Source organism: Xenopus laevis, chromosome 3S (assembly GCF_017654675.1).
Source record: "Xenopus laevis strain J_2021 chromosome 3S, Xenopus_laevis_v10.1, whole genome shotgun sequence".
NCBI lineage: Eukaryota > Metazoa > Chordata > Amphibia > Anura > Pipidae > Xenopus > Xenopus laevis.
Window position 1 is genome coordinate 78,287,992 of NC_054376.1, and position 21,734 is coordinate 78,309,725.

The 21,734-nt window shown below is 36.2% G+C and overlaps 1 protein-coding gene across 2 annotated transcripts in view; it reads left to right on the plus strand.

Annotated features, from left to right (window-relative positions):
- wasl.S (WASP like actin nucleation promoting factor S homeolog) overlaps positions 1 to 20,976 on the plus strand; it is a 29,336-nt gene extending 8,360 nt beyond the window's left edge. Inside the window, exons 2-12 of one of the 2 annotated variants that reach the window (XM_041588526.1) lie at positions 1,483 to 1,617; positions 3,003 to 3,089; positions 4,806 to 4,902; positions 5,193 to 5,216; positions 8,173 to 8,335; positions 9,844 to 9,886; positions 10,232 to 10,385; positions 11,414 to 11,431; positions 12,461 to 12,984; positions 17,321 to 17,429; positions 19,812 to 20,976. In XM_041588526.1, the coding sequence (XP_041444460.1) occupies positions 1,483 to 1,617; positions 3,003 to 3,089; positions 4,806 to 4,902; positions 5,193 to 5,216; positions 8,173 to 8,335; positions 9,844 to 9,886; positions 10,232 to 10,385; positions 11,414 to 11,431; positions 12,461 to 12,984; positions 17,321 to 17,429; positions 19,812 to 19,876 (1,419 nt within the window). In that variant the 3' untranslated portion in view covers positions 19,877 to 20,976. The remainder of the gene's footprint in view (positions 1 to 1,482; positions 1,618 to 3,002; positions 3,090 to 4,805; positions 4,903 to 5,192; positions 5,217 to 8,172; positions 8,336 to 9,843; positions 9,887 to 10,231; positions 10,386 to 11,413; positions 11,432 to 12,460; positions 12,985 to 17,320; positions 17,430 to 19,811) is intronic. The other variant, XM_018255843.2, reaches the window with a different exon arrangement.
- The last annotated feature ends 758 nt before the right edge of the window (positions 20,977 to 21,734 follow it).

The window sequence follows — 21,734 nt, forward strand, 5'->3', positions numbered from 1 at the left end:
TTCGAAGTTTTTTTTATTCTATTCCTTCACTCAAGCTAAGTAAATGGGTCCCTTTGGTATTGCTTTAATTGCTGTATTTTCCCATCTGTAGTCAAATTGTAATAGTTGCTCTTTTAGGTGATAAAATCTAAACCGCTTTCCTGTATGTCACAATTTATTATGCTTTGTTCTCCAAGTGTTGCAGAACTGTAATACTGCCTTAATTATATATTGGAGGTTGCTGAGAGATGAGATGTTGCACTAACATTTGGGAAACCAGTGTCAATATGTTGATTTCTGCTGTTGAAGTAGAGTTCATCTGTTCCATACCATTGAAATAATGTTGTAGTAGTTAACTCTGTGCATGACAAAATTTAGTTGCAAAACATCCTAGGCAATGTGGGAATTGGGGTCTTGTTTACAGGATTGCTATATTGTTTCAATAATCTCTTGTAGTCAAAGCTGGAAGATATTGATTTCAAAAGCAGTTACATTTACTTTTCTTTATAATGCATTATATTGTTTTTGTGGTTACATCCTCTTTAAGTTTCAGAGCATGTCATGTAAGGCCTATAGCTTCTGGTGAATGCCAGCAACCAATGTATCAAACAGTTCAGAAAAATACAGTTATTTGTGGTGTACTGTCAGTCCTGTAGGGCCGCACACCGCCAAACTGTTTTGCCTCGGGTGCAACGGTTTACACAGTACAAAAAAGGCCAGCAACAACGAGATAATTTAGTGAAAAATTGTTCAAGTGTATTAAAATTGCATGAACATCCAAAGTGATGTTTCGGTCCCCTCCGGGACCTTTCTCTTAGATCTAGATATATAATTATTTAGGTATTTTACAAAATACATTACTATTATTGGATTAAACTAGATTTTCTTTGCTTTACAAAGGAGGGGTCGAAGTACTATAATATTCATCTATGGCTTTGTTGTAACTCTTCCAGGCTTTTCTTTATCTCTTTTGCTTGGAATTGTCCTAAACTTTGCTTTCTGCATTTTTTGCAAAGCATTCGTGCATACAATCTACAGTGGGAAATGAATGTATCCATGTGCTGCATATTTCTGCAAAACCAAAACAGAGCTCTCCGTATTCTCCTTGTGGGTTTTATAGAATTTTCAGTTGTCAAGTGGGCAGAGCATGTACAATATGTAAAGGTTTCCTACTTTCTTCTTTCTCCTAGTGCTGAGCCTTCCTATTAACTCATTCTAATCTGAAGAGATTGACAATTCAGAGTAAGGATGTCCGGGTATAGCAGAGTTTGGAATGTAGAAAATGTTAACACATGCACAGAATTTGATGTGTTTGTATGTTTAACACTTTTTGTTGTGGCATTCATTATTATTAGAACATCAGCTAAAAGGGACATATTCACAGTTTATGTGCCAATATTTAGCATTTATCCAAGCAAGTTCTTTAAAGGAACAGTAACATCAAAAAATTAAATTGATCACGCATATGACTGGACCACTTAATCTTTTTTTTCCTCCCCTTAGACCATGATGTCTGCTGTTGTACAGCTATTTTTCTCAGACCGCAACTCTGTGTGGGTTAAGAAATGCTGTGGAGTTGTGTGCCTGGTAAAGGACAATCCACAAAGGTCGTATTTCATTAGAGTGTATGATATCAAGGTAAGTGTAAGTGTAAAGAACTGCAAATATAGGCACTATGTATTGTGCTATTTTGCCACATAAAACATGTCTTGTGAATTTTGTAATTGTTTGTACTTCTCAAACTACAAATATATATTCTTTGTCAGTATGTGATTACATTTTGTTGGCTGACCTTGTCATTCTTTGTCCTCCTCCCCATCTGAAACAAATATAGTAGTTTTTATTGTATGATAAATTATTCCTCTTTATAGGTCCCTTGTGAATCCTCATCTGGACTATGCAGTGCAGTTTTGGGCTCCAGTCCTTAATAATGGTATAAATGAGCTGAGAGAGTGCAGAGATGTGCAACTAAACTGGTTAAAGGGATGGAAGATTTAAATTATGCGGGTGCATTATCAAGGTTGGGGTTGTTTTCTCTGGAGAAAAGATGCTTGCAAGGGGACATGGCTACTCTGTATAAGCACATTAGAGGGCATTATAGACTGCTAGCTGGAGATCTATTTACCCATAAAATGGATCATCGGACCAGACGCCACCCTTTTAGACTAGAGGAAAAGAATTTCATTTAAAAGTTGGTTCTTCACAGTGAGGTTGTGGAATGCACTGCCGGGTGATGTTGTGATGGCTGATTCTGTTAATGCCTTTAAGAGTAGCTTGGATGATTTCTTGGACAAGCTTAATATCCAAGCCTATTGTGATAATAAACTTTACAATTAATATAGATATTTGTATATAAGGGTGGTGGCAGACCAGATTAGTCGCCTGCAGTAGAGAAGGTTTGTTGTTGTTGGGGGGGCTAATCTCCCCATCTGCCACCACCCTAAAGTTTTCAGTGGGTGTGTGTACGTACGTACGCAAGGTTTCATTTGGAGGGGTTGAACCTGATGGACTTTAGTCTTTTTATAAGCCCAATGTAACTGTAACTTATAATTTACCGGTTTTTCAAAAGGTGCAACATATTTAAGGCATAGGTTTTTTTTTTTCAGATACTATATCAGATATAGTGTACTTTTCATTTTTTCTATTTTAAAAAATTAATTTGCTTCATTTTCTTCTGTCTGATGTTTTCCCATGAAATGCTTAGTGAGTCAGGTTGCCAATGCTACATTGGTTGCTATAATTCTCAGAATTGGCAATGTAATGTCAGCATATACTGTATCAATGTAACAGTAGATTATTAATGCACTTTAGAAAAGGGGACACATATTTCGACTGCTAAACATAGTGTTTCCAATGCACTATAAAACCCAACACATTTCATAGTACTGCAATAAACTGTTTGCTAGTTTTCACTGAGTTTGTGGTGGAAGACTTGCACATTGTCCCCTTTAGTAAATGAGCAATATGTAGATTTCCATTGTTGTAAATTTGTCTTCTGTAATGATGTGTTGTTTTATTTACAGGAAGGTAGACAAATCCATGAACAGGAACTGTACTATAATTTTGTATACAATAGCCCAAGACCGTATTTTCACACGTTTGCTGGAGACGTAAGTTAAAATAGTATACTGGCATGCTTCCTACTAATCCCCATGTTGGGGATATCTAAATGATATTTATATTTTGTATAATCTTTTTGAGGCACATTTTTGTAGACAGTATAATTATTAAGTCTGATCTTGATACAGGAATATCTTGTATGCTTTAAACATATCACTCAACAGGTCTTGATAAAGGCAAACCGTTTTATTTACCTAGTAGCCCAAAGTTTTGTCACAGCCTGTGATTTTACTCTCATAAACACTTATTTTTTCAACCATTTTATCTAAGCATCCCTTTGATACTGAACTGAAAGGAAGTAAAGCAAACCTACTAAGGCCAATTTATTTAACCTCTGTTTAGTGATTTTGAGTAAATTTGACCCGTTTCATTGGAATTTTGCAAAACGGCAGAAAATTTGGCAAATGCATTGAAGTCTATGAGCGACAATTTTTTTCACCCATTTCAATCTATGGGCTTCTTTCGCAGCGAAGCCTGGTGAAACATTTTGTTCATCACTAGTGCTAATTTATAGTTTTACATGATATTAGAGGCAGCCAGCAGACATGATGTCAAAGAAGCCCTCAGGATGGTTCTACCAGGCTGTAGACGATTGGCTGCTTATTCCTTATATGACCAAGCCCTCAAAGCAAACACACACCCAGCTAGTTTAACACAACAAATATTAGCGACTGCTTCCGCTTAAAAGTTTTCTTGTGTCTTGTCCTTTGAGCCACACTTTTCCGCATTTTGCAATTTCCTCAGCTTGTTCAGCCAGCCTTCCATGAAATAACCCTTAGAAAATAGCCCTTACAAAGAAATATGCAGATATGTTGTGCTCTAATGTAATTTAGCATGCATCCATACAGATTAGCCATAAAGCCACACTTTGTAATCCAGTAGTTAACTGGCCATTTGCACATCTGATAACACATTAAAGAAAAACTAAAGCGTAAAAACTTATATGGCTAGAACTTCATTATGATAAACGTACTGTAAAAGCTGACTCAGAATAATATTCCATGTTTGTTCTTAGCATTTATTATCTTGGATTTTATTAGGTTATCTCTTGAGTGCCAGTGTCCAAAACAGCTTTTCAGTGGAGATTTTTGCCTCTGAAGTTGCCCCCTGTAAAAACCAGCAAATTTTCTGTGTTCCTGTCCATTACCTGAGCTTAGGGGCTGACTCGCTATATATACACACAGTATATATTCAATGTTTAATTCACGATACAAGGCTGATTACTAATTAATTCAGATTCATATTACATTCTAGTGTAGAAACCAGCCATTTTCTGCTAATGTTTTAATGATATCCAGCAAGTCCAGAGTACACAGAGTGTGTGCAGGGTCAACAAAATAAAAAAACTAAATACTGGTGGCCTTAATCATTACTGTAATAAAACTTCTAAACCTCAAAGCTGGTACAGTAATCTTAGTGAAAATATGAAATACAGCACCTGGCCATATATTTATATATCTGTGGCTAAGAGAGCACAGTGACCAGTGGCAGTTGTGATTTGTTGCTTATTTATTTTTTTACAGCTTACTTATTGTATGCTGCCCTGCACACATGCCATCCAAATTGTGTAATAACTATATAAGGTGATAAAGACCAACAGGAGCTAGAAATTAGCTTGTATACAATGGACTTCATTTTTAAATTTAATTGTGTCACTGCAATGATTTTTATGTTTTAAACTGATCTAAAATATATTTTGTTTTCAGGCTTGTCAGGTTGGTTTAAATTTTGCAAGTGAAGAAGAAGCAAAAAGATTCAGAAAAACAACAACTGATTTAATTGCAAGAAGACCAAGAAAGCCTGGTTAGACACCATGTTATTGTTTACCTTATTTCCTTATCCATTGATGTAATTTGCCAGCTATATTACAGAATTAATACATTTTTAGTTTTACAATAAAAATTCTTGTATTACAATGGCAGAGACTTTGTACAAAACTTTTTGGATCATGCTCAAATAATGACTCATCAGAATGTGGCAAGTCTGTAATAGTGCAAATGCAAGAAAAGTCAGGAATGTGTAGAGGGTTTAGTTTCTGCCAGTTAGTTTGCTAGTTTGTACCAGTTTCTCAAATATTTTTTCTTCCCTTACAGATAAAAAGCGAGAACCTCCAAATGGTAAGCATTAAGCACTTCCAAAATCTCAGTTTAATTAGATAGTATTAAGGTATAGTTTATACAGTAGAACAACTATTTTACATTTTTGAGGGGACCATGAAAAATGGTGTAAAATCAGAGAAAAAAAAAAAAATAAGAAAATTTGCAGAACCACTGCACACAGGGTAACCTTTTTTTAAACCCAAAGTTGACATCCTCATGGGAAAATAAATTATTTTGCAGCAATACACAGCAGGTGCTTTGCTGCACATATATCTGCATTTGGAATTTAAAGGAGAACTAAACCCACCTCCCAATAACAAAAGCCCCTACATACTGGCCTAGATAATCCTCCCTCCCTGCTTCCCCCCCCACATAGTTAATTATTCCTGAAAATGCCCCTAACACTTTGCTTACATATCGGTGCAAAGTAATCACTTGTGATTGTGGCAAAGTTGAAGTTCAATCAGTCTAAAGCACTTCCCAAAAGGCCTCTGGCTTGATGCTGCTTTGCATAACGAATGTTAATGTCTGTGATGAGGATGCAAGTAAGGTTTCTTCCTGATTCTGTTCAATGCAGATCATATTTGTATAAACAACTCTGCACCATGGAAAGATGCAACACCTCTCTCCTCTCAGCCAAACCTTACAGCAGGTTCTTTGCGGTCATATGAGGGTTTCCTATTGGTTTTTTGACAGCTTACAATTTTTCTTGGTCTTCCAGATCTTGCAATGATTTCCAGTTTCCTTTAAAGGATCAGTAACATCGTTAACATCAGTAAAATTCGTTAGTATGCAACAAGAAATAAACACCAAGACAAATTAAACTTTAAAATAGCAAAGCCTTTATTAAGAAACAACTTACCGAAACTCTACTTCCGGTCCTCTTCAAAAAAGGTGACCATCCATGCTGCAGTGTTTGATTTCTCCTCCCTGGCTACTGACAGCATGTGAAGGAGGTTGTGGGGGCTGCCGCTGGACATGCTGCTGCTGTCTGGCCTCTTTATCTGGGCACGGCGCTGAGTGCAGGAGACATAGCCTGCGGAGGAGAAGATATCCTGAACCCGAACCCCTCTTTGCTTTCCCTTACAGCCGCACTAGCGGCCGACCCCTCAGTACTCGGAAACTACAGAGCCGGATGAAGAAGTCACCCTATTCCTCTGTATCGCTGGTACCACTAATTTAATTCATCAAGCTCGTGCAGCTCCACTCCAGAAAACCCACCCAGCGATCACTGAATTAAAAAAATGAAATGAGGCTCCGACTATCCTACAAATACCATAACCCCCCCTACTGGGGGTCATTTATAAAGCTCACTCAGCGCATATTTATTTGCAAATAGTTGTATTGCCCATGCTTTTTCTTGAATAATAAATTGCACTGCTCTCCCCGTCTTTCCATTTTTTGCGAATTCGCATTGTGAATAAATTTTCGCAAAAGGTTCGCAAATGAGACATTGTGTTTGCATGAGTGCGCCCACTGTGCGAGGTTGTTGTGTGCGAAAATAGCGTTGACTAACTTAAATTCGCAATTTGCAAAACTGTTTTGCTAATATTTTCTCCTCCACCAAAGTTGTGCCATAATTTGGCAAATATATTCACTGTGCAAACTAATCTGCCCTGCGCAAAGTTTGTAAATGAGCCCCACTGTGTTCTTGCCATACACTGAATTTGCCACCAAAATCCATTCCTGTACCACACCTCACAATTCTTTGCCATTTAAATCTATTTTGGGGTAAAATGTTTTCTTTATTAGATCTGCATTCTAATTGGCCACAAAGGATGTCCACAATGGTTCCCTGAGACAGAAAAAAAGATTGAGGCTCTTTTCAATAGAACAGTAACCCAAACTAGTGTTATTTATTTATAACAATCACCATCCCAGAGATAGATGCACACTGTTATAATCACTGGGGGTTGTGTAACAGATTATCCTCATGAAGAATCATTTCCTTCTCATTTAAGCTGAAGGGGTGGCTGAGGCTTGACACAGCATGGCATAATCAGAAAACATAGGTGTCTATTATGGAATAAATTGAAAATATTTTGCTTTGACTGGAATGGTTTATTTGTGAATGTTTTATTAAACGAAAGAAAAAAGCAGTTTTTATATTAGCAGCAGTAAAGCCTACTACTTTCATAACTCCCTTATCATATGAACTTTGTATTCAACAGCATAAGTGCACTGCTTAGAGAAAAAAACACACAAAAATGGTATGCAGAACAAAAGGGTTGTTTAATACTATGACAGAAAAGCAAACTGTGCATATTTGTAGTAATAAATTGTATTTTAAGTGGCATGCCATGAAACTGGGCACATTTACTTAGCTCGAGTGAAGGATTAGAATAAAAAATACTTCGAATTTCAAAGTTTTTTTTTTGGCCACTTCGACCATCGAATTGGCTACTGCGACCTTCAACTACGACTTCGAATCGAACGATACAAACTAAAAATCGTCCGACTTTTCGACCATTCGATAGTCGAAGTACTGTCTCTTTAAAAAAAACTGTGCCTACCTACTTCGCCACCTAAAACCTACCGAGCACCAATGTTAGCCTATGGGGAAGGTCCTAATAGGCTTTCTAGGCAATTTCTGATTGAAGGAAAATCGTTCGATCGATGTATTAAAATCCTTCGAATCGTTTGATTCGAAAGGATTTAATTGTTCGATCAAACGATTTTTCCTTTGATCATTTGATCGAACCAATTGCGGTAAATCCTTCGACTTTGATATTTGAAGTCGAAGGATTTAACTTCGATGGTCGAATATCGATATTCGACCCTTAGTAAATGAGACCCTTAAATTTTAGTAAGCCATAACAACCATCTGTAATTAGTTGATTTTGTCTACGTCTGGCAAGTGATTTCCCTCCAAAATCTTTGCATTTATAAAAGCCATGGTAAACATCTATGCACTGTTTATTTCCACCTTCAGCTGTTGTTTGATTTGTGTTATCCTTGTGTTTTCCTTTTGCAGGGCCAAGTCTACCAATGGCAACCGTTGACATCAGAAATCCAGAAATCACAAACCGATATAATGCACACGTGAACAACATTCCATACAAAAATGACAAGAAAAAGGCAAAACCTAAGAAGAAAAAACTTACAAAGGCTGATATTGGAACACCAAGTAACTTTCAGTATGTAGTCAAAATGTAGAATAGAATGTGCAATATCGCCGTCTAATGTAATTGCCTAATGTAATTATGCAGAAGCCTTGGGACCATAATTACACTTTTGGTGTCGGCTAAGTCTGCTAAAAATCATTTAAACATTAAATAAACCCAATAAGGTTGTTTTGCCACCCATATGGATTCATGCAGCGTAATTATTATCTAGTAAAAGGTACTAATTTATTCTAAAAAAAAGAAAGAAAAAGTAAATAATTTTTAACATTTAGAATTATTTTTTTAAAATGAATTCTGTGGGAGAGATTGCCTTCCCATAATTCAGAGCTATTTGGATAAGTTCCAGATAAAGGATCCCATACCTGGCACCACAGGCATTCTACTAATTTATTTGTGAGAACTCAAAATAAATACAGTGACACTGATAAACCATAGATGGTATATGGATATTTACTGAGGCTATAGAACTTACCATGGAGGACACAGGTCTTCGGACCTCCCCGAAAAGTGCAGTGTTGTTTATTACTTATACAACAGGTTAGAACTACATCATTAGGTGGAGAATAAAGAACTTTTATAGGATAACTAAACCCTGAAAACCAATATGGCTAAAAATGCTTTTATATACTGAACTTATTGGACCAGCCTAAAGTTTCAGCTTTTCAGCTTAGGGGTCGTCACAAATTAACAAGCAGAAAATTAGGTTTGTCTGTAATATAAGTTGATGCTGCAAGACTGATTATTCAATTCTGATGCTAGTTGCACTGGTTTCTGTGCTGCCATGTAGTAATTATCTGTATTAATTACTAATCAGCCTTATAATGTGTAATATATATATATTTTCAGTATCTTTTACATCTGTCCCTAAGCTAAGTGACAGCAGCACAGATCATGTGCAGTGAATCAGCAGAAAAGAAGACTGGGAGCTACTGGGGCATCTTTGGAGAAACAAATCTTTACTGCTAAAGGGCTGTTTTTGCCTTGGGCTGGTACAGAAGCCCAAAACATAATGTACAATATTGCTACCCTACTTCTTTAGTTAGGCTTTAGTTCTACTTTAAAGGATCAGTGGCACTAGAATATGTTAATACTTCATTCACCTAAAAAAAACACTATAGTAATGGATAAATCTTACTCCCCCTTGGATTTTTTTAAAAGCTTCAGCTAGAATTTTAATTGCAAAATGCTCCATAGCAGAAAGGTGATCGGATGATGGCCAGCTTGTAGTCCTCTGTGCACTGAACCGGAAATTAACGGAAGGACTTTCAGCACCTAAGCTTTTTATCAGGGTCTGCAGTTTAAAATTAGGTTTTTATTCCTTCGGACATCTTTGTGCATAAATTTAAACTGGAGACGCTAAAGGTTCATTTATGATTCCCTTTATGCCCTTAAATATTTTATTTTTGTTTTGTTCTGTGTTTGTATTGTCACTAATTGCAGGACTTTACACATTATTATATTTGTATTAATTCTGTATGCTTATTCTGCTTTCTTTACTCTCCATTTTATTCATTTTTTAGACATATTGGACATGTGGGCTGGGATCCAAATACAGGCTTTGATGTAAGTAAATTATAACATACTGGAGAAAATTCTTTACGGGTTTGTTCTTTGGCTTCCTTGACTGTAATGCAGACTCCACCTTGTGGAAGTTGTTTTTATTCCATCTTCATCTTTTTTTTACATACTCTGTTAACAAAAACTTGCCTTGTCATCATAGCATAGGAATGTTTTGTTAATATTAAAATGACATTGTCAGATGTTATTCAGTATGTATAATATGTATAAGGAATATATGTATAAGAAGGTGTGGGACAATCTCATGAATTCTGAAGCAACTATCACCCTTACATAATGTTACAATGGTTTAGTTGATTTAGATTTATATTTTCATGTCATTATTAATAGGTCAACAATTTGGACCCAGAGCTTAAAAAATTGTTTGACTTATGTGGCATATCAGAAGCTCAGCTGAAAGATAAAGAAACCTCAAAAGTCATTTATGATTTCATTGAAAAAACAGGAGGCGTTGAAGCTGTCAAAAATGAGTTGCGCAGACAGGGTAAGTTTCCATCTATCTGGTCTGAATATTGACACAATGCTCATTTTGATTTCTGGGCTAACTACCTCAAGAAAAATCTACTTTCAGCAATCGTGTGTATGGGTGATGTGAATATTGGTCATTTGCCTGGGCCAAACACACAGAGGAGTTCTGTAAAGCAATAGTTGTAAGTAACAGAAGCCAGGATAAATAGGTATAACAGGGGATGTTGAATTGTTGATAGTAGTCAAGCAAGTTGGCAAGGAAAATAAAACTTTTACCTTTCATAGTGTAGAATCATTTGCCCTGAATTTTTCAGGCGTTTTTCAAATGAGGATGAAACATTACATGAGAAATGTAATTGATGCAGACACCAAGCTTACATGCCAGTAATAACAGAATATAAAACATAAAACATTCTGTAGTCTGTACTTTTTGAAATATCTGAAACCATTTCTAGAAAGCAAGTTTGTCTACATATTTACAACATAGTTTTCTAATATTTCATTAAAACCACATGGAACTGCATTAAACTATCCAGATATGTGCAGGCACTTTGTTTAATATAATTTATTATGGTTTTTTAAAGTTCCATTCAGTTAATTTTGTGTCCTTTTCCAGTGAACAAATGGACTGCAAATATTGAGGCCTTTTAAATTCAGAGTTATTTGTCGATTTCTAGGATATCTCCATACAAGTTACTTAGGGCCAGATTTATTTATTTATGTGAGATTTGAGCTTTAATTTCACACGTTGATAAATCTGCCCCTAAGTGGGTTTTACCCTTACTTTCCATAATTCACAACAGAAGGTTGCAGTATCTCACACACTCTCCACAACTGTAATGCATGTCAGACTATTGCAGACCTTGAAGGAAGTTACAACACAATCCGGTTACATCTTCTAAGAGGCAGTTTACACCTTTATCTAACATGAATTAGTAAGCGAGACTGATGGTATGTCCTTCTTGATCATTTAATTGCTATAAAACAAATTAATTTATGTATTTCAGAAGATATCACATGTCACTAAAAACATTTATTCTTTAGGTCCACCGAGATGGGCTGGTATGTATATTAAGCTGAATACAATTTTTAACGCATGGTGTGAAGCTTTACAGTGTCAGCAGAATTTTCCTCACTGCTAATTCGCTTACAGCAATGGCTCATGGGTGTATTATCGCTCACTGGGGATTACTACCGGGTGACAAGGAGTGAAAATAACTTCCTAAAAACTAGAATTATAATTGTGGCATCCCAGCAAGTTGGATTCATAAAAATAAATTTGGGTGATTTTTGTGATACAGTGATTCAGCTGGTTTGGATACTGCGACTATAATGTTATCATTTAGCTCAGTATTCTCTGCCGTTTTTTGTTGACAACGGAGAGTGTGATTTTTGCAGTTAATTGCATGTAGATTTAAAACCTCTATTGACGTTATAAAGTGTCACTTTATTGTTTGTAAAGTTAAAGGAATCCTTTGACCCCAAAACAGTTTGACAAGAATGTTATTTAGTGAAAATGATTAGAAATGTAACTGCAATTGAATTATGCAGTATTTGCCTGTCCATTTCTCATATCCACTTCTGACTCTTATTACAATGTAGAAGTCATTCATTCTTCCAGGTGTGTTAAAATGCTTCCTCTCCAGGAGTACTGAGATTATAAACAGACAGCAATTGCATATACAAACTTAAAAAACGTATTTTTAACTGTAAAACCATTGAACATACAAACATTATGTATGACTGAAACGTGGTTAAAATGTATTTTATTATTATTATTATTATTATTATAGATCAAATAAAAAATAAAACATTATTTGGATGGAGGTTCTCTTTTTATTAGCTTGGTATAGTGTAGAAAAGGATTTGCAATCTTGGTGTGATTTTTTTTTTCCGATGCATGTTTAACATTTTCATTGTTTAAATATGGTATACTTTTTTGTGTGAAAAAATCTTGTTAAGCCTTATTATTAAGGCACATTTTGGGTATTGCTACAAAGTCTTGTTTGTGACAGCCATGTATATATTGATTTTTTTTTTTTACTGGTTTCTGAGTTCTTTACTTAAATGTTGCTGTTTCTTTTCTTTTAGCACCACCACCACCACCTCCATCTCGAGGAGGTCCACCACCCCCCCCACCTCCACATAGCTCAGGTCCACCGCCTCCCCCACCTCCTGCAAGGGGCAGAGTTGCCCCACCGCCACCTCCATCCAGGGCACCAACAACAGCGCCTCCACCTCCTCCACCTATTAGGCCAGGGCAGTCGGGGCCTCCGCCACCTCCTAATAGAATGTATCCACCACCACCACTGCCAGGGTATTCTTCTTCTGCACCCTCAAGCCCCCCACCTCCACCACCTCCTCCACCTTCATCTGGTTTTGGAGCCGCTGCCCCACCTCCACCACCACCCCCACCACCTGGCCCTCCTCCTGAATTTTCATCCGAAAATGATCATCACTCAACTACTTCTGGTGGAAACAAATCTGCTCTTCTGGATCAGATTAGAGGTGGTGCTACGCTAAAGAAAGTAGATAACAGAGAAAGTCGACCAGCATCCGGTTCTGGACGCGATGCACTGCTAGATCAGATTCGACAGGGCAAACAGCTGAAATCTGTAAGTGAATAATTAGCCGTTGTTTATTTGCGGTACAAAACCAGCAAAAGCTAAGGCTTTTCAAATCTTTTATCTGTTCTCCTGGTTGATTTATTTATGTTTAGGGATTAAAAAAAATTGTAACAAATATAGCCAGCAATCCAGCGTTATCGCTGGAAAATGCATTTTACAGTAATTGCTTCAGATCTGCTGCATGTAAATTGTTTTAAAATCAGCCTTCCAAAGATTAGTAAGGGGAAAGGCATTTTTTCAGGAGATAGGACGCCCATGAGTATATAGATGGGTAAGATTTCCCACAGGCAACAAATCTGCCATTCTGTAATCTGTAATTCTAAGTCAGAACTAAGTCAGGTGGCCTGCACAGATACTGGCAATATAGTCTGCACCTTGCAGGTAGTAGTATCTTTGGATTTCTGGCCACAGGGGCACTTAAAAAGGTAGACCTCAAATGAGGACTCATGTTTTATGTTATACTGTTTGCCAGAGTGTGGGTGGTAAAATGTATTCCCTTTAATCTCCAAATTGTACAGCATTGACAATGGTGCCAAGTTCGGTCTATCCGCTTTCACCAAGCGGCCTCTCAAATTTCTGCATTTTTGTAAGCCACCTTCAGTGGGTGACTGAAAACGCTGGACATCAGGTAAACAGGTGTAACACATGCCAGTGTTTATGGATACTATTGCCAGTTTGCCCTTTGGAGGTATTAAACTGACTTCTCTTGATGGCTTCTTAGAAAGTAACTGATGACTAGTTTATGTACTATATTTAAGCTCTTCTGTAGTGTTTCCATAGTGTCTTCCCTCTTTGTAAATTGATTTGCCATCTCATAATTATAGTCATTGGGGTCGTCTGGGTCCCCATCAGTCCCTTCACTTCAATTCATTAATGAACTTGGAAGAAAGCTGTTAAAGTGCAGGAGGATTTTTATTTTAGTTTTTTTATCTGTGCCATGATTTGATAAGTGGCCAGCCACCATGCCTTACAAATCAGTGCTTTTAACTTTGGGGTAACATAGTGCACAGAAGATGAATTCTGCACTGGCCTGCTTGTACTTTCTTATCAACACCATACATATCATGATATACAATATTTCCCCTACAAAGTTAAGCGAATTGCTCAGCCAAATGCTGTTAATCACTAACAATATAAATCATTTAGCCCAGGTGTTCTTAGACCCTAGACTGGACACTTCATATTTTTCCTGCTGGTAAGCATTAACCAGCAGGAAAAATATTTGAACAGAGGTGCACAGAGGAACAGAGGTGCAATCACCAAACTTCACTAGTAGCCTGGGTGGTACATCACAAGCCCATAGCTTGGTGTGCTTCACATGAACATGTAGGAAGCAAGTACTTCTCTCCACCACTTCTTAAAATATCACCATTATTCCTCGCAATTAAAACTGAGCATTCACCTGATGCCTTTTGTGGCCAAACTGCACATATTTATAGGCACAATATAAAACAAAAATGAGGCTCAATTTTAAAACAGAAGAGGTTGTAACCTCACAACAAGGAACACTCCCATTACATTTTAACTCCTTACATATCCAGTAAATATAAACTACCTTTAAATGGTTGAATAAAAACCAAATGGAAAAGGAAAATATTAGAATATTTTGCATTAACCAGTGCCAATGTACTTTAATATGTTTTAATGTTTCTTGGCATGTTTAAGCATATAAGCTACTCTCAGGTCATATTTAAAAACATCCCTAGACCATTTAACAGATTACACCTTCAGCATTTATAATTGAGGTCAATGAAGTTAAGATGCAGTTTTTGTTACGATTAATATACATGTATAAAAGTAAACACAATCAAAGAATGCATATAATAGATCCTTATTCCTATGTTGCTTTTCCCCTCCCTCACCTTTCTGAATAGCTTCCCTTCTCCCAGACAGACATAGTTGGTTCTTCATGAGTGACAGAGCATGGACGTCTGTAATTTCCCATCAAGTCTTGTTTCTTGCATAAAGAGTGCTGAACAGCTTGTGTGGAATGGAGACTAGCAGAAAATGACTCTATCCCCTTAGCCTTGATCTATATTATTTAATGGCTTGAGGGCACACATTTTGAAACAGTTGTTCTTTATTTGTTCCCAAAATTTCCATCTCTTTCATGCTCCAAAATTTTATTCGTCCAGCATGCATTTTCCTTTTTTTGTTAGAGATACTGACACCAGAAATTAACATTTTCTTACATCTTTCATAACATTATCTTTGAATGGTGTTTATAATTTTGCCTTTGTATTTGCTTGATGTGTTTACATTACCTTTGTAATATCAGTCAGGTTGGCAAAACAATCAGGTTTAGGAACTTCAATTAACAGAACTATCAGCAAAAAACGATCAACATGACCTATAAGTAACTTTTAATGTAGATTAAAGGGATACTGTCATGGGAAAAAAAAATTTTTTTCAAAATGAATCAGTTAATAGTGCTGCTCCAGCAGAATTCTGCACTGAAATCCATTTCTCAAAAGAGCAAACAGATTTTTTTATATTCAATTTTGAAATCTGACATGGGGCTAGACATTTTGTCAATTTCCCAGCAGCCCCTGGTCATGTGACTTGTGCTCTGATAAACTTCAATCACTCTTTACTACTGTACTGCAAGTTGGAGTGATATCACCCCCTCCCTTTTCCCCCCCAGCAGCCAAACAAAAGCACAATGGGAAGGTAACCAGATAACAGCTCCCTAACACAAGATAACAGCTGCCTGGTAGATCTAAGAACAACACTCAATAGTAAAAACCCATGTCCCACTGGGACACATTCAGTTACATTGAGAAGGAAAAACAGCAGCCTGCCAGAAAGCATTTCTCTCCTGAAGTGCAGGCACAAGTCACATGACATGGGGCAGCTGGGAAATTGACAAAATGTCTAGCCCCATGTCAGATTTCAAAATTGAATATAAAAAAATCTGTTTGCTCTTTTGAGAAATGGATTTCAGTGCAGAATTCTGCTGGAGCAGCACTATTAACTGATTCATTTTGAAAAATTTTTTTTTTCCCATGACAGTATCCCTTTAATATTTTAAAAATATTTTTAGTATCAGTATCACTTTGATAAAACCAGTGTACAGCCATGCCATGCCAATCATATAATGCTGCATGCTCTGGTGATGACATATGGTGCCATTCGCTTCAGTGTATGGATTGTTCTTGCAGGGGAGTGAGCCTACTCCATTATTCATTACTCAACCAATGGGTAGCAACAGATAGAACACTATTGTTTAAAGTGCATGCCTTCATATTATGCCATATTTACAAGCACTCTTCAGTTTGTATTGCTGCTATGTCCATGTAATCCTTTTTTATTTTCTCCAATAAATGTTTATGAGCACTGTGGCTTAGTAATGTGCGGGCCAGGGCCAAAACCAAAAAACACTTCTTTTCACTTTTTTGTAATGCTTTACAGCTGTTTTGTAGATTTACAACCTGAATATTGATCCCATAACTGCAAACAATGAGCTTTAAATTCAACAACTTCACAAAGTCTCACCAGAGTGGTAGCACAAAAGAATAACTTTACCCATTATAATCTTAAAGGGGAACTATAGTGAAAATTAAAATTTAATATAAGCTTCATCACACTGAAATAATAAGTTTTCTAAATATAATCCGTTAAACATTCTGTACCGTTTCTGAAATAATCAAATCTAGAGGGGATCCTTTTACCTAGACGATCACCAGAAATCATGTCTCTCTACATGCAGGATTTGCGCAAAAGGCAGTGATTTTGTGTGTACTGGAATCGGTTATTTGAGTGAGCTCTAATTCATCTGCTAGGAAAGGAGGCCCCCATAAAATATATTGGATATAACTTGCAATGAGTATCTGACACCCAACTCCTGCATGAAGACAGAATGAAGAGAAACAGATGCTGAAAGAGTATGATGAAACTTATGTTGCATTTTCATTTTTGTGATAGTTCCCCTTTAATACAGAGATCAGCAGCAGGAAGCAAGAGTTTGTCAGGCCAGGCATTGTTATAATTGGTCTGGTAGGAATATTGTTTTCTAATGTAAACAGTATCACAACTAGTTTTAATCTGGCCATACACTAATATATCAGTCAGTTTGGCGAGGTTGTTAAAATGTTATGCAGATCTTAGCCTGATTTGTCAACCCAAATCAATAGGCAAGCCAGGTGAGTCTGCAGTTTTCATTCGTCGATGTATTGGCTTTAGTGTTCATTGAAATAATTCTCACACAAAAATAATTCATTAAGGATTTGTTATTTAGTAAAAAAGTACAAGGCACTATACATATGAACATGCATGCACATTTAGGGAATTTTATACTGTAATACCTTTTTGGTTTCATTTTCAGGTATCTGATGAGTCCAATACAGTGGTATCGACACCTGCAGCCACCGCAGGAATTGTAGGAGCACTGATGGAAGTTATGAATAAAAGGAGTAAAGCCATTCATTCTTCAGGTATTGCCCTAGTGGTACTGGATAGAGAGAACTTGATTCAACTCTCAGCTCCATGGGTTGAAATGGCTACATGCACACCAGATACCAGATACAATTTGGCCATTTAACCCTTTCTGTGGCAGCTTGTTGAATCTTTCATCCATCAATTTAAGCAATTGTTTGCAGATGATGCAACATTTTTAATTATCTCAAATTTTAGTATGTAAATTAGGGGATGGATCCAAATTCCCCCTGAAAGCTAATAATTTACCCATGGCAATTAGATATTTGATTTGTGTTGGTTTCAAATCAGTCGTCACTAAAAGGGTTAGGTTTTGTTTTGTTTACATTTATATATTATATATATTTAGTGTTTTATTTGTGAGCTCCTCAGCCTATCCATTTTATCCATGTGCACACGGTTTTTTTTTTTTTTTTAAAGGAACAGTAACGCTAAAAAGTGAAAAAGGTTTTAAAGGAATGACAATATTATGTAGTGTTGCCCTGCACTAGTAAAACTGGTGTGTTTTCTTCAGAAAGACTACTAGAGTTTATATAAACAAGCTGCTGTGTAGCCATGGGGGCAGCCATTCAAGGCTGAAAAAGGAGAAAAGGCACAGGATACACAGCAGATAACCGATAAGCTCTGTAGTATACAATGGGATTTCCAAACTTATCTGTTATCTACGGAGTACCCTATGCTTGAATGGCTGCCCCCATGACTACACAGCAGCTTGTTTATATAAACTATAGTTGTGTTTCTGAAGCAAGCACACCACTTTTACTAGTGCAGGGCAACAATACATTAAATTAAAACAGTACATTACCTTTAAAACACTTACGTTTTTTTTTACTGTTACTGTTCCTTTAAGTCTCACTGCTTTGAGATGCTGATTCCAGCATGAGCCAGAGAATTGCATTTCCCATCTGTCAAGCTGCATGAGTAAGATATTTGCAAGTGAAAAATGTTGGCTTTAGAAGGCACATTAATAAACCATTTAGCTCATAAACTACAGTATAAGGAATAAAAAGCAAAAACCTATTGTGAAAAATAATACCCACTACAGTTTTGGTGTTTATAAATAGCATGTTCCTTTTAAGTATTGCAAACAGATTACCTTTTGCAGTCCTTAAAGTGGTGGTTCACCTCTACATTAACTTTCAGTATGACATAGACAGTGATATTTACTGAAATGGTCCTTGATTTTTTGTATTTTTTAGCTTTTTGTTCGATAGTCCAGATTGGAACTTCAGCAGCTACATGGTTGCTAGGTTTCCATTTACCCTAGCAATCAGACAATGGTTTGAAAGAGGAAGCCATTTCATGTAAAAATGATAAGAAATTAAAAATAAAGACCAATTCAAAAGCTACTGAGAATTATATGATCTAACATATTAACGTTAACTTAATGGTGAACTACAACTTTAAGTAGCAGTCCGGTTGCTTGGGCTCGATATACCCTAGTAACCAGGAAGTGGTTTGAATGAGAAACTAGATATTAATGAAAGGTCTGTTATAGAGCAATAGTTTTTGTCTGCTGGGGTCTCTGACCCGAATTGAAAGGTGGAAAGGGTCAGAAGCAGGAAGCAAACTATTAAAAAATTATTTAAAAAAAATAATAAACCAAGATAATTGCAAAGTTGCTGAGAACAGAACTTTCTATAACATACAAAGGGGTGGTTCACCTTTAAGTTAACATTTAGTATGTTATATAATGGCCAATTCTAAGCAAATTTTCAATTGGTCTTTAATATTTATTTGTTTTAGTTTTTGAATTATTTGCTTTCTTCTGACTCTTTCCAGCTTTTATGTGGGGGGCACAGACCCCATCTGAAAAACAAATGCTCTGTAAGGCTACAAACGTATTGGTTTTGCTACTTTTTATTATCCATCATTCTATTCAGAGCTCTCCTATTCATATTCCAGTCTCTTATTCAAACCAGCACATGGTTGCTAGCAGTCAGATGGCTGAAACTGCAAACTGGAGAACTGCTGAAGAAAAAGCTAAATAACCACAAATAATAAAAAATGAACTAATAATAAATAATAAAAGGTGAACAACCCCTTTAACATAAAGGTAAACGTCCGACACTTACAATATTGGAATTTAGCAGAGGTGCTATAGAAAGCGAAACTACATTTTGCTCTATATAAGGAAAGGCTGTTGGTTCTCTTAGCAATGTTGTTCAATATCTGGATGACTCCAGGTCTCCTATGTCTACTTTTAAATATCATTCTTTCTTATTAATTACATCCATGCTTTTATTGGCATTCCATATAAATGAATAATAGAAAGCGTTGTGCCATCTTTCATGATCGTGGTTTTAGAAGGGGCACTTTTGCTCTAACTGATATAAACATATATTGAGTCTAACTGTGCCTCTTATGTCCTGGGTTTTTAGATAGTGATGAAGATGAGGATGAAGACGAAGACTTTGAGGAGGAGGATGATGAATGGGACGATTGATCAATACATACATATATATAATATATATATATTTTTTATGAATGAATACTAAACACTTTCTGTCTATGGATTCTGTAAAATGATCATGTAAATTGTCTACCAATTTGCTGTATATTTTTGTTGTCTTTTGCTTTTATTAATCGGTGCAATACCTCACTCAGAATGCAAAGTTTAGTCCTAATGCTCCACACAGCTTCTTCCCTCTAAATGTGCACAAACACGTCCAGTTGCTCATTGCATTGGGAGCGAAACTGCATTGAACTGACACAAGTGGAACGGTGACTAAATATCCTTTAATTGTTATAATGAAAAAAAGAAACACTATTTTCTTACCCTAATTTTTCTGTACCTAAATTTCTTATTAAAATCTAGAATAGCACTACATTTGTTTTTTTAAGTGACGCTGATCTTGGCTTATAAAGTCATTTCATTTTGAATGCAAAGCTAAAAGTATGTTGATTATGTATGTATGTATTAACTCCCTCTTTGCACGGTTTTGTTCACACTACAGATCTGTTTATATCCGTTTATATTACTGCAAATCACTTCTACTAAGAAAAAAAAGTCCTTTATAAGCAAGCAAACAGAACCTGTTTCAGAATCAGCCTTTATAGGAGTCATTAGAATGTCAGCGATAATGATATGTATAGCACACTGAATATTTAATTACCAGCCCTGCCACTAGAATGCCTTTCCATATATAATGTGTATTACATATTCACATTTCAGATGCAACCGCCAGTTTTAATGCCGATTTCAGTTGTAATTTGTTTTTGTTTTGACAGGATGAATGCTAAGTGCTTGCTTAGATAAAGTTGGGCTTAATTCTGAAATGAATGTAGGGCATGCTGCAGATACTGATATTTACATTCAGTGCCCTTATATGTACTGCTTTTTTGCAGTCTGTGGGTTAAATCATTGCAGATGTAAGACACTAAAATACAATCATAGGAACACTATTTGGAATGACATGAGTATTAGTCTGTATAAGAAAATAAACACTTATGTAACAAACCTGACTATTGCAATATTCTGTTATCCGGAGAAAAACTTGGAGAACAGACATTGAAACAAATAAAGAACAACGTGTGTATACAAAATGATTTCTTCTTCTGCTTGTAAGGTGTGTCTATAGAGGAATGCAGAGGCTGACAAGGTAATATTGAGAAACCCTTTGAAGCAGCTGTGCTTGGTAGAGTTTAACTCAATATGTTTCTGTTGTTTTGCTTGTTAGTTAAACTTTTATTGTAATTGTTTTACGTAACTGGCTGTCAATAACCAGTATCCGCTTAGACCTAGCAGGCTGGCCCTGTGTCATTTTATACTGAAATCCTGCAAAGTCTTGGATTCTCAAATAATTATGCCATTAAAGTGATCATGTAAACTTTGTAGCATACTTAATTCACCTCTGTGTTTTTTGTTTTCTTTTGTTTTTTTTTTCATCTTGTTGCAGATCAAAAAAAGGTATAGTGCGATGATGAGCCAATGTTTTTTTATCCTCCATATTCTATGATTAAATTCAATTTATATCTTCTTTCTAGGATAACTAATCTGTGCAGGCATTAATTCATCTGGGCTGCCATGGTTGGGATATAATAGTCCTGCTAAAAAGAAGTTTAAAAAAGTTAAATGTGGGGAATCTTTCAGGTATACTGTATAAGCTTAAGGAATTGTTCAGTGTAAAAATAAAAACTGGGTAAATAGATAGGCTGTGCAAAATAAAACATGTTTCTAATATAGTTAGTTAGCCAAAAATGTAATGCATAAAGGCTGGAGTGATTTGATGTATAACATGTCAGTCAGCTCACTACTTCCTGCTTTTCAGCTCTCTTGGTTTACACTGACTGGTTACCCTGGT